The sequence below is a fragment of the Peromyscus maniculatus genome, chromosome X (genome assembly GCF_049852395.1).
Source record: "Peromyscus maniculatus bairdii isolate BWxNUB_F1_BW_parent chromosome X, HU_Pman_BW_mat_3.1, whole genome shotgun sequence".
NCBI classification, from domain to species: domain Eukaryota; kingdom Metazoa; phylum Chordata; class Mammalia; order Rodentia; family Cricetidae; genus Peromyscus; species Peromyscus maniculatus.
In genome coordinates this window covers 20,366,324-20,379,309 of record NC_134875.1, presented here as the reverse complement: position 1 = coordinate 20,379,309, position 12,986 = coordinate 20,366,324, and the positions used below count along the sequence as shown (strand labels likewise).

General features: G+C 42.6%; 1 protein-coding gene across 1 annotated transcript; it reads left to right on the top strand.

Annotated features, from left to right (window-relative positions):
* The first annotated feature begins 201 nt into the window (after positions 1 to 201).
* Positions 202 to 12,274, top strand: Znf75d (zinc finger protein 75D). The gene is made up of 3 exons (XM_076562255.1): positions 202 to 606; positions 2,487 to 2,613; positions 11,439 to 12,274. Exons 1-3 carry the CDS (start codon positions 202 to 204, stop codon positions 12,086 to 12,088), a joined length of 1,182 nt encoding a protein of 393 aa, XP_076418370.1. The 3' UTR covers positions 12,089 to 12,274.
* Positions 12,275 to 12,986: the final 712 nt, after the last annotated feature.

Sequence of the window (12,986 nt, the reverse complement as noted above, 5' to 3'; positions counted from 1 at the left end):
TTGTTCTTTGGTAATAAATGCCAAGTGAATATATCGTGTAATTTTTCTCCTCCTCCCCTCTCTCCTCCTCTCCCCTGCATCTGCCCTTAGGAAGAAGATTTATTCATTTATTTCTTCTTGCATCAAACCTGATGGTGCCTCAGTTGTGAAAGGTGTATCAGCGTCTCCCAGAAAAGTAAAACTGTTCTTTAGCAAGTGACGATGAGTGAGGTGAAGGAAGATGGGTACTTTAGCGCTCACGTGGGGGGAATGCAGAATAGTCATCTATCTATGCAAGTCAGCTCAAACCAGAATAGGAATGATAGCTCACAAACTGAAAGCCATCCTCCGGAAAGTGCTCAGCAGCAGTTCCGGAACTTCTGCTACAATCAAGTACCTGGACTGCTAGAGGCTGCCAGCAAGCTTCATGAATTATGCTTTCAGTGGCTGATGCCAGAGACCAACTCAAAAGAGCAGATCCTGGAAGCTCTGGTGCTAGAGCAGTTCCTGAACATTCTGCCCCAGGCAATGAAGAACTGGGTGCAAAAGCATCTTCCACAGGACATCAACCAGGCCGTGGCTCTGGTCGAAAGCTTGCAGACAGAGCCTGATGCAGTGCCCAACGAGGTAAGAGTAGAGATTCCTTGTAGTGCACAGTGACACAGGATGAAAGTAGATGTGTCTTGGTTGGGAGCTATCAAGGAGTGAGACAAATTTAGTCACGTTTCCTCCTTCCTTTAGAATGGCTAGCCAAGATCCAAAATCACGTGCTGACAGTCACTCTGTAAGGTCCAGAGTCTCTGGCAGAGTCTTTCACGGCCTTAAAGAGAAAAGGTATGTTTTTTCTCTTTTTAAGGCCAGGAATAGATGGTGGTGGGCCTGCTCTAGCAGATCTAGGAATACAAGTCTTGAGATGTTAGAAACAGAGAAATAAAAGGCAAGAAAGGTATGGGAAGGCGGATCTAAAACATGTTACTACGGTACAGAGACTAAAGTAGAGGGTAGAGAGCAGACGCACAAAGTAGACAGCTTTGAGGAGACTACAAAAGAAGAACCATGGAAAGCAAAATTGAAACAAAGATGCTGAAGAAAAATGCCCACAGAGAGGTAGAGGGAATCTAGATGCTGAGGGTAGTATCCTCTAATGAAAACACACCCCTGAGCTGAGAAGAAAGGACCTCCACTCTTCTCTCCTAGTGGCATGTTCTTGGTGCTGCTAGTGAGTGGGGAACCAAGACACACCCCCAGGTGACAGGAGCTCACCTCCTCTCTACAGGAGCTCACCTAAGGTGGAGGCCCACAAAGGTTTCCTAGTGAGATCTGAGCTTGCTTTACCCAGCAGGGCTGCATTAGAGGATTGCTTGACCATGTGTGTGGTTACTAGGTGATTGGAGGTGTCTACCTTTAGCTGTGCGAGCGGGAGGTCTTTAGGTCCACCCCTTGGCATTCCTATAATAGCCCTTTACAAGAGACATGAGGGGCCAGTGGATAAGGATCCAAGCCCTCCCGAGGCTATCCTGTGGTTCTAGCCCCTTTATATTTCTATCTCAATCTCTTATCCCTCACTCCTCAAGAGTACCCTAGGGTAAAATGTGGTAGCCAGTCTCCCAACTGTCCTCCCACAACCTAAGAATACAGGGCAGAGTTTATTTTTGGTGTCCTCTTGTAACCAAATCATGTAGAGAGAGGTTGGAACTCATCCCTGTCTTCATTTTGCTGTTTGTTTCATGACCTTTCACCTGCCAAAGCTTTCCTTCCTTACTTATAGGAAGATTTAAAAATTGAGCTGACAGAAAAACATTTTACGTTCTGTGCCTTATCTTTTACATAAAAAGAAAAGAGAAAAATCACTTCATGAGGGTCTGAGTCAAAAAAGCAAGTGATGCCAGGCTGTGGCAGCGCACACCTTTAATCCCAGCACTGGGGAGGCAGATAGGTGAATCTCTGTGAGTTCGAGGCCAGCCTGGTCTACAAAGCACGTTCAGGACAGCCAGAGGAGTTACACAGAGAAACCCTGTCTTGACAAGCTACAAAAAAGCAAATGATGAAGGCAGCTTGAGGACAACCACCAGTGTGCTCAACACAATACTGGTCATGTCTTGAGCTGTGGCTGAATACGTAGGCATGGAAGCTGCTGGGTAGAAGGGATGGAAGAAGTCAGCTTGCTTTTTGTTACTGTTTCATTTTATCCTAACTCTCATCTTTTGCAGGCAGCCTCATTTCTGCTTTTTCCTTCTGCTAAGACCCATAGTGCCCACTAGGTATTCTGGGGATTGTCAGACCTTAATGCTTTCCAGGCAACTAGATTTGGAAGGGTGAGAATGGGAATTGGATATTTCTCAGGCTATTTACTGATCCACTTGGCTCCTTCCTGTCATTTCCGTTTCTCCACCTAAATTCTACAATGCTAATTTCTTCAGTATGCAACCTACCACGAGATTCTGAGGCAGGTGACCACACAGCTTTTGCAGTGCTAGTACTAAACTCAAACCCATTCTCTTCTTCAGGGCTTGTTGACATTTGAAGATATAGAGATGCATTTTTCTAAGGAGGAATGGTGTTCACTGGATCCTTCTCAGAAGACACTCTACAGTGATGTAATGCTGAACATCTACAAGATGGCCACCTCTCTAGGTAAAGATACCACTGCCTCCCCTTTGTGTATAAGTTGTATAATGTGGCCTGTGTTTATGAAAAAATGCATGCTATGAGAAAGCCCCTTTTGGACTATAATTGAGTTAGATCGCTTCTTATCTGTTGAATCCAGGAGATCTATCTTCTGAATTCTGATGTTTTGCCAGATGTCCAGCTTCCAGTTATTTATCTCTGTTAAAATATTGTTTTATCCTCTTCCCATGGGCTTCTACAGAACAAAAGTTTTTAATTTTAGTGAAAATTAATTTTTCCTGTTGGAGTATATGGTTTTGCCATGAAGGCTAGAACTCTTAACTCCCTTAGCTCTAGATACCTATAAGTTTTCCTAAATCCTTTATTTTGTTTTTACATATAAGTCCACATTATTTTGAATTAATTTTGTATACAATATTAAGTTGAGTTTAAGGTTAATTCTTTTACCTATAGATATTAGCATTATTCATGGTTCTCTAAAGGAATAGAACTTATAGAGTAGATGAATGCATATATATATATATGTATTGTGTTATATACACATACGTGACATATTTTTATTAGAATGGCTTACAAGCTGTGGTCCTGCTAGTTCAAGAATGGCTGTCTTGGGGCTGGAGAGATGGCTCAGCGGTTAAGAGCACTGGCTGTTCTTCCAGAGGTCCTGAGTTCAATTCCCAGCAACCACATGGTGGCTCACAACCATCCATAATGAGATCTGGTGCCCTCTTCTGGCCTGTAAGCATGCATGTAGGCAGAACACTGTAGACATAACAAATAAATAAATAAATCTTTAAAAAAAAAAAAAGAATGGCTGTCTACCAATGGATAGTCAAAGAATCCAACAGTTGTTCAGTCCATGGTACTGGATGTCTCAGCTGGTCTTCAGTATACACTGGAATCCCAAAGATGGGAGCTCTAATGCTGGTGAAGGAATGGACTTGCCAACAAGAATGATAGCAAACAGGCAAAGAGGACAAGCTTCCTTCTTCCAGTCCCTTTATGTAGGATGCCAGCAGAAGGTGTGGCCCAGATTAGAGTCGGGTCTCCCCACTGAAAGATCTGGTTTAAAAGTGGGTCATTCCCCAAGAGCTAAAGCGTCCCCATGGGACAGGTCTAGGCCCTCTGCACACATATGACAGTTGTATAGCTTGGTCTACTTGTGGGACTCCTAGCTTTGGCAGCTGGCCTGTCACTGCTGCTTTGGGGAACCTAATCCTCATACTGGGTTGCCTTACCGAGTCTTAATACAAGGGGAGGAACTTCGTCTTAAAAAAAAAAGAAGACAGTCACACAGGAAGAAGCTCTCTCTCTCTCTCTCTCTCTCTCTCTCTCTCTCTCTCTCTCTCTCTCTCTCTCTCTCTCTCTGGGAAGCAACAGTGGTGAGGTGGTCAGATAAGGTAGTAGTGGCTCTTGCTCTGATCTCTTGGCTTTAACTCTGTATTTGGCTCTGTGTTTCTGATTTAAGACCGTTTAGAATTTCATCTACATGTATATATTAGAGTAAGTATTAGAGTCTTCCGCGTGGCCCGACTGCAGCCAGAGTCTGTGTTGATGCCAGAGGCTTCTGTTACCATCGAAGGCCATGTGGATGCTGGAGGTCTGGGGCAATATTGGTGTCCAAGAGCAGTGCTGCCACTGGCCCGTGGCAGCTGATCTGAGTGGCCTGCACTGCCATCTGGGGCAACATCCAGACTGGCTGCTGCCGAGGACCATGGTCCTTCAGCGGCTGGAGTCTGTGCTGATGCCCGAGTCCCATATTACCACCAAAGGTCACACAGAAGCCCATGGTTGGGGGCTGCAACCCTAGGCTTTGGTGGTATGTGCATGTGCTCGTGGAGAACGTGTTGTCAGCAAAGCCATCCTGATCTGAGTCAAGATGTCTTCCAGCCCAAGAGCTGCTATGGAGGGCCATGTCTGGGTCTGTGGTCCAGCTGCAGCTAGAGTCCCTGTTGATGTCTGTGGCCCATGCCCCCTCAGGGGGCCATAGAAATCAAATGTGATGAAATCAGAGGGCCATGCTGAGCCAGCCCCACCCTTTGCTGGCCCTCGGAAAACTAGCCCTGCCTCTTGCTGGACATTGCAGCAGGAGAGCTGGCCCCAACCCTCATGGAAGAGCTGGTCCCTGTATTTGGGAGAGATGGCCCTACCCCTCACTACAGGTGAGGGAGAAACAACCCTAATGGCATCGGTGTAGGGGAGCTAGCTCTGCCCTCTCAACTGAGTCACGTGGTAGCTACCACCCAGGCCCATAGCTGCTGGGCCTTGGGTTGGTCCACCCTAACATCTACCCCATCTAGGACCTGTTGGAGCTTGCGAAGGGAGTGGTCCTGTGGAACAATACTCACAGGATCTCCGTGACTCGGGACAACCATGAAATATCCCAGTGATTCATTGCAATAAACATTTGCTAGGAAAGTTATTGGACAAAACAGGGGGTCATTCAATTTCAAATGATTTAATTAAGAAAAACAATCCCTCACAGGTGTGCCATGTGGGTTTTTGCTAATTCTAGTTGTAATCAGGTTGAAAACCAAGAATAGCCATTATGGTGTCCAATTGCATCAGCATCATTTATTGAAAGTTCTGCCCTTCCTCCATGGAATTTCTTGTGTGTTTTGTGTGGAAAAAGGAGTTGGCAATTTGTATACATCTGTCCAGCCTGAGTTGTTTGTTTGTCTGTCTGAGATTATTGAACTCTCTTACTATAGCTGTATAACAAGCCCTCATAGCTATTATGCAGAATTGTTCCCACATCATTCTTCTCTGTCACCATTCTTCTACCTGTGATGGGAGAGAAGGCTCAATGGTCAACAGTACTTGTGGCTCTTCCAAAGGACCAGAGTTCAGTTCACAGCACCCAAGGTTGCTCACAAACTACCTGTAACTCCACCTTTTCTGGTCTCCTTGGGCACTACACACATGTGGCACTCACACATACACAAACACAAATACACACACAAAATAAATAAATAAATAAATAAATCTTTTAAAAAGAAAAGTGCTTTCTAGCTATTGTGTAGCCTGGGCTTTGTATTTAAGTTTTATTTTAATTATAGTAACTCAGAGACACAAACATTTTATAAATTTGTGAATTCAAAAAGACTGAAGGTAAGTTTGGAGTAGCTGAAGGGACCCAAACAATGATGTCACTGGTAGAATCAATAGGGTTTGCTACCATTACTTTAAAATTCTGTATGGAAAATGGAGAATACTTCCAGCAAATACAAAGTCTTGATTGCACAAAATGCAATAGTGGACAAACTACCAATCTGTTAAACTTAAGGAATGTACTACATTATTTCAGTATAGCTCTAAAAATCTCCACATTGTTATTAATTGAGTTCACTTGCTTCTAGGTTAGAAAAAACTTCACAGTTTGATTTTTCTATGCTGTAACAAAAATCTTTGAAATATTTTGACTCTTTTAATAGAATGTTAGTGACATAAACTTATTTAAATAACTTTTACATAAATACTAGGCCAATGTATACCTGAAATACCCTCTTAGAAGATACAAGAATTGCTGACAATCTATAATAAGCTTACTCCTTGATTCACATATAAAACAATAAACACTCTGACTATCCTGGTAATTTTAAAGGACAGGGCTAGTCAGTTTCTCCTGGTGATGATATACACTCACATTCTCATCAAATTTTATAACTTCCATTATTTTTCATTCTTTTCTTTATTTCTCCTTTCCAGGTGGAATAGCTCTGTGTGGATATGTACTGGTGGCCTGGAGGCTGTTGGTCCTTTTCTCTTTTATAAAGAGATATAGGCCAGGTGGTGGTTGCACATGCTTTTAATTTCAACACTTGGGAGGCAAAGGCAGGTGGACCTCTGTGAGTTCAAGGCCAGCCTGGTTTAAAAAGCTACTTGCAGGATACTCAAGGCTTTTACACAGTGAAACCCTGTCTCAAAAAAAAATCATTCAATCAATCAATCAATCAATAGATAGATAAATAGATAAATAAATAAATAAATAATGAATGAATGAATGAATGAATGAATGAATAAAAGAAAGAAATGTTTAATTTGTGTGTGCTTGTCTGTGTGAATGTTTTTGAGAATGCCCATAGAGGCTTAAAAAGGCATTGGACTCCTTGGAACTGGAGGCATCTGTGTGCAGGACTGGGACTAAGGTCTCATGATTGAGCAGCAAGTGCTCTTAACATAGGAGCTGTCTCTCCATCCCTGGTCCCATCTTTGTGATTGTTTCCTCCCAAACTTCTGTTTGTAAAGCTTTAAGGGATCTTTACTACATTCTGTTCTAGTTTTTTTTTTTTTAATTTTCATTTCTTTGTTTTGTTTGGTTTGTTTCATGGGGTTTTTTGTTTTTAATTTTACCAGTCTTTATTTTTCTGCCTTTCCATCTTCCTTTCTGTGGTACTTTGAAAGAGAATGGTCCCTATAGGCTCATGTGTTTAAATATGTGGTCCCAGTTAGTGCAACTGTTTGAGAAGGTTTAGAAGGTGTGGCTTGTAGGAGTAGGTGCAGCCTTGTTGGAGGAGGTGAGGCACTCGGGGTGAGAGTTGAGGTTTCAAATGCCCATACTAGGTGCAGTCTCTCCCTCTCTGTCTCTTTCTGTCTCTGTTTCTCTCTGTCTGCATCAGTCTGTGTCTCTCTTTGTCTCTGTCTGTCTGTCACCCTCCATCTCTGTCTCCTTCCCTCCCTTGCTCCCTCCTTGCCCGTCCCTTCCTCTCTCTCTCCCTCAGGATGTTAAGATCTCAGCTACTGCTCCAGCACCATGCCTTTCTCCCCCCGCCCCCCCCCCCACCATGGTGAGAATGGACTAACCCTCTGAAACTGCAAGCAAGCCCTAGATTAACTGCTTGCTTTTGTAAGAGTCACTGCCACCATGGTGTCTCTTCACAACCAAAGAAGAGTGACTAAGACACTTTGCCTCCCTTTGTACAATATTCAGTTCAAATACATGTAAATCTTTCTAGAAACCTGGAACTTTCAGGGGCTGCAGTAGTTTCCACTTCTCTTTCCTTGAGCTCCTTGTCACTTCTCAACAATTCTTCCTGTTCATTTCTTTAGCAAGATGTAACTTTCCAGAATAGAATGCACTGAACTCTTTCTGTTGCTTCTTGGCTTTCTCTTCTTACTTCACCTGGGACACATTTTGTAGAAACTTCTGTATTCTTCTGAGTTTTATCCAAGCTTCAACTGTATCTTTCTGTTGTTTTTTAGTTCATTTTGCTTTTGATCATCTTCCAAGTTATTGGTAAAAATATATTGTATCTTTTCTTTAAGGTGTTTTTTGTCTTTTTGCTGCATTTTGGTTTTCCAATTCTGAATGGACTTTTTCCTTTCTTCTCTCGACAGAAACTGTAGGCAGCATTTATCATCCTCTGTTTTCCAGGGTGATACCCTAGAATTTCTCCCATGAATTCTGGCTTCCCTTGATAGTTTTTTCCTCTCACCTTCACAATGTTATAGTAGTCATAATAATCCCAGGCCCTGATGCTCCAACCATTGGCTAAAAAAAAATCTTCAAAATTGACACTTCTTCCAGAAGAGTCCTGGGTGTGCCTTTGCTGGAGGTCTCCCTGAAAGCTTTCTCTGTTCTAAAATATTTAGGACACATGGGCCAATTTTTCTTGGTTTGGCACTTGCCTTACTTAAGATTTCTATTGCTATGGTAAACAGCATAACCAAATGGCACTTAGGGAGGAAAGGGTTTATTTCATCTTACATTTCAGTGAAGTCAGGACAGGAACTCAAGCAGGGCAGGAACCTGGAGGCAGGAACTGAAGCAGAGACCATAGAAGAGTGCTGCTCACTGGCTTGATCAGCTTGCTATCATATTTATATACCTTAAGTTCGTGTGCCCAGGGTTGGCATTGCCTGGAGTGGGCTGGACCCTCCCACATAAACCACTAATCAAGAAAATTCCATAGAGATTTGCCTATTGGCAACCTGATGGAGGCATTTTCTCAATTGACTTTTCTCCTCCCAGATAACTCTAGCTTATGTCAATTTGATAAAAACCCAACCAGGACAGTGTTCAAGTCTTTATTAGTTATTGTTGTTGTTTTTTTACCTTTAACAAGCTATTTATATATCAACCATTGTGCTTTTTTTAAAAAAAAAAGTTTTTTACATTTATAATTACTTGTTTAGGTTTTCTGAGCTTTGCAATAAAATGCGGTGTAGGTGTCCATCATTTAACTGATGTTAAAGTTTCTGTACATTGCTGTGTATTTTATCCACTTCCTGTTAGAACTATGCGTCCCGTTTTCCTGCTGTTCATCAATTTGTTTTCTAGGATTCCATACTGTGCTTAGTTCTCAAGTCCTTTTTGTGTCTGAGAGATGCTCAGTTGATAAAGTGTTTGACACACAAGGATGAGGACCTGAGTTAGATCCCAACACATAAAAAAGTCAAAAAAGTCAGGTGGGAAGGCATGAATTTGTATTAACAGCACCAGGGAGGTGGAGATGAGTGGATCTCCAGGGCTCACTGACCAGCCAACCTCACTTTCTTGGTGAGCTCCAGAATCAGCAAAGGATTCTGTCTTAAAATCCACAAGGTGGATGATCACAAAGGGTTACCTTTTATCTGGCACACACACACACACACACACACACACACACACACACACACACACACACACACACACCAAAGCAAAGTACTGCCTTTATTTTTTATGGTAATAACTTGATCTTTAAATATTTCCTGTTGTGCATATGAATTAGGCTGTTCTGAATTTCTGCTTCTGCTTTGAAGATGAAAAGAGAAGCTCTACCTGAATTACTAAACAGCTAGCATTGTGACGTGGTAGTAGTGCCACTCTCGTTCTGTTTCTGGTGGTCTCACCAGATTCAGCCTCCCATACAGCTGCAGCAGTGGCCACTGCTCCCACCATGACTGTCCTAGAGGACATGCTTACTCACTAAACTCCCCTGCTGTGACTGTTATGCCAGGGGAGTTGCTCCCTTGCCTCTGAAGACTGCTCCCTAGATAGGTGCGAGGGGCATGTGGACATTCTACAGTAAGTTTAGTGAGGCCTCTAAGACATTTGATTGAGATCTCACTAAACATTTCATTAAACATATAAATTTCTTTGAAGAGTATTCATACCTTCAATGTGATGTCGCCTCTGATCCCTGAATGTGATGTATCTCTGATTAGGTGTTCATTGATTTCTGTCATCAACTTTTAATCATTTTCAGTGTGCAGATACCCTTCATATTTTGTGAAATATGTGCCTCAGCTTTTCCCATTGCAACAACAGCAAGGATGCCAGTTTTAATTTTGATTTCCTCATTACATCACTTTATAAATGCATGCATGGACTTTTATTTTTGGATCTTGTATCTTGTAATCAGAGTGACCTCCCTACAAGTACTTGAATTTTTAGATTTCTTGGGCAACCTCAGGATTTTCCTTGTAAGCAACCATCTACAATGTCTTTTATTTTTTAGTCTTGACTTATTGCGTTAACTTAAAACTTCCTGTATTTAGTATAGGAGTTTTGTTGCTTTTTTTTTACAAAATTGATAAAATTTTCTACATTTATGAGTGTTTTTATTTTATCCTGAATGGATGTGTGATTTTATCATATACTTTTTTGTGAATTAATAGGAGCATTTGAATTTCATTTCTTTTCATCATTTAAGACAGATTCTCACTGTGTGTCTCAGGCTGGGCTTGAACTCGTGATTCTCTTCTTTTCATCTCCAGAGTTCTGGTGTTCTGAATATATGCAGTCATGGCACACTTATCTTTCTGTAGTGTCTTAGTTTTGCAGCACACAGAGAGAGACAGAGACAGAGAGACAGAGACGGAAAGAGAGCCCGCCTGACTTGGATTTTGAAACCTCAGGGCCCACCTCCAGTAACACTTCTCCTCCAACAAGGCCACGCTTCCTAATCGTTCTTGAACAGTTTTGCTCGCTGGTGTCAAAGCAGTCTAATATATGAGCCTGTAGGGGAGATTCTCATTCAGACGACTGCAAGCCCTCTATTTCTTCCTTCCGGGATGGCAATTTGAGACAGAGTTGTGCAGTGTGGCCCATTATGCTCACGAGTCTCCCTCCGAGTGTCTCCCTGGTGCTGAGATTACAGTCTTGCACAACAAAGCCTGTGTGGATTTTGTGCTTCTTGTTAGTCCTTCGGGTCTTGTAGTTTCTCTTGTCAGTCTTGGTAGTGACTTATTACTCCTGTTTGTGTGTTTTGAAAAGTAGCATTTTATTTGGTTATGATGTCCATTTTCATTGTTAGAATTTCATCTGCCCACACTGGTTAAGGCCTAATTTCCTCTTTGCAAGTTTCTTGAGGAGGGAACTTAAAGATTATTGCCTTCTGAACTTTCTTTTCTAGTGTAAGCACTTAAGGCTAGATGTATTCCTTGACCTCTTCCTTAACTCTACTCTATGTATTTAAACGTCTTTAAACTGTTTCACACTCAGTCTGAGAAAGAAGTAAGTCTGTCTAGGCAGCCTTCTGCAGATAGTTTTGGGGTTGGAAAATACTGGGTTTGAGATTCTGCTTTCTTCTGGAGGTTTGGGTGTGTTATCACTTGCTGTCTTTTGTTTGTTTGTTATTTCTTTCTGAAATTCTTGAGTCCTCGACCTTTTTGCCATCTTTCCACTTTTTATAATTTCCTTTTGTAACTTCTGGCACCATTGAGTGGGCTTTTTGCTGTAGCTAGCAGAGTGGATCAAGGGACTATGGATCTATACCATTTTTCCAGCCTGGGCCACAAACACTAGTTTATGTATTTCTTTAAAGTTATTGTTATCGACCATCCTCTCTAGTCCTTTACATTTTCTTTTCTATGAAACACCTGACTGATGCTTTTCTTTATATGAACAGGGTTAAAGCCTGGAGATGTCATGGGAAATGATCAGCCTGTATCTGCCTCTACATCAGAAATAGAAGCAAGACCATCAAAAGTGTCAAAGGCCAGAAAGAAAGCTACTCAGAACAATACCAACAGGAAAAGCCATGCAGATACACGCAGGGTGCAGGAACATGATCAGGCTCTTCCAGGGAGGAAAAGGACGTTAGCTTCAGTCTGTAAACAACGGCAACAAAAACCTTTTAAGTGTCAGGAGTGTGGGAGAGGCTTCAGAGTTCCTTCTGAGCTTGCTAGGCACCATAGAGTCCACATCAGAGAGAAGCCTTTTTCATGTCAGCAGTGTGACCGTAGCTTCAGGTGGAAGTCAGATCTCAAACTGCATATCCTGTCACACCAAGGAATCAAGCTCTATCAGTGCTCCTGGTGCCAGAAAAGCTTTACTCAAAGCACCACCTTACATACACACCAAAGAATTCACACAGGAGAGAAACCCTTTAAGTGTCTGCAATGTGGGAAGGCTTTCACTCAGAAGTCTCACCTCCGGAACCACCAGGTAGTCCACACTGCCGAGCAGCCCTATGCGTGCAGCCTGTGTGAGAGAAAGTTTAACAGGAAGTCAAGCCTTCTCAGACACCGGAACATACATGGTCAGGTCAACACCTAGAGCAGCCAGCCAGAGGGAAACGAGCAGTGCTGTGACCGACTGGAGAAAAGATTAGGCGTTTCCCAATGAGCATGTGTTATGAACAGGAAACTTGGGAGAGCTCTGTTTTGTAGCACGGAAAGGAATCTACATTGCTCCCCACTCCCGGCACTTAGATTTCAGTGTTTGCACAAAATTGCCATTACTCGATACGTTATGAATAAAGAATGAAAACTTGGTTGTCAACCTGTCTGCAGTTATGTTTTCTCTAACACTATCCTCAGGTGTCAGGTGCCACGAACCCTGCACTCATTCTTCGAACTTCCTCAGAGGAGACATAAAGCGACATTGCAGTCCCCGGGAAGTGAGTTCAGAGAGAATTACTATGTGAGGGACATCTTCAGCACCTCTGATTTTAGTCTCCATAGACAACCAAGCTCCTGAATCAGGGCCATTTACTCATGAACAGGAAGGGAGGGTTAGTGTTTTCCCTAGCGTAAGTGTTCCCAATGTCCTTGTTCTCCCGAGTTCTTACTACTATTCTGTTCTTTGAAGAAGTTTGGGGAGCAAGAGAAGACCTGAAAGCCAACACAAACCTACGAACCTTACAAGCATTTGCATTCCTCTTGCAATTCTCTATGTGCACAGTTCTCTGTGTGTGTACAGTTCTCTGTGTGTGCACAGTTCTCTGTGTGTGCACAGTTCTCTGTGTGTACAGTTCTCTCTGCACAGTTCTGTCTGTATGCACAGTTCTCTGTGTGCACAGTTCTCTGTGTGCACAGTTCTCTCTGTGTGCACAGTTCTCTGTGTGCACAGTTCTCTGTTTGTACAGTTTTCCCTGTGCACAGTTCTCTCTGTGTGCACAGTTCTCTCTGTGTGCACAGTTCCCTGTGTGCACAGTTCTGTCTGTATGCACAGT

What these genes read in the sequence shown, in the direction of transcription:
- Znf75d (XM_076562255.1), top strand. Translation starts at nt 202, where the DNA reads ATGAGTGAGGTGAAGGAAGATGGGTACTTTAGCGCTCACGTGGGGGGA. An exon ending in CTGATGCAGTGCCCAACGAG is followed by an intron (nt 607 to 2,486) that starts GTAAGAGTAGAG and finishes TCTCTTCTTCAG; the next exon opens with GGCTTGTTGACATTTGAAGA. An exon ending in CAAGATGGCCACCTCTCTAG is followed by an intron (nt 2,614 to 11,438) that starts GTAAAGATACCA and finishes TTATATGAACAG; the next exon opens with GGTTAAAGCCTGGAGATGTC.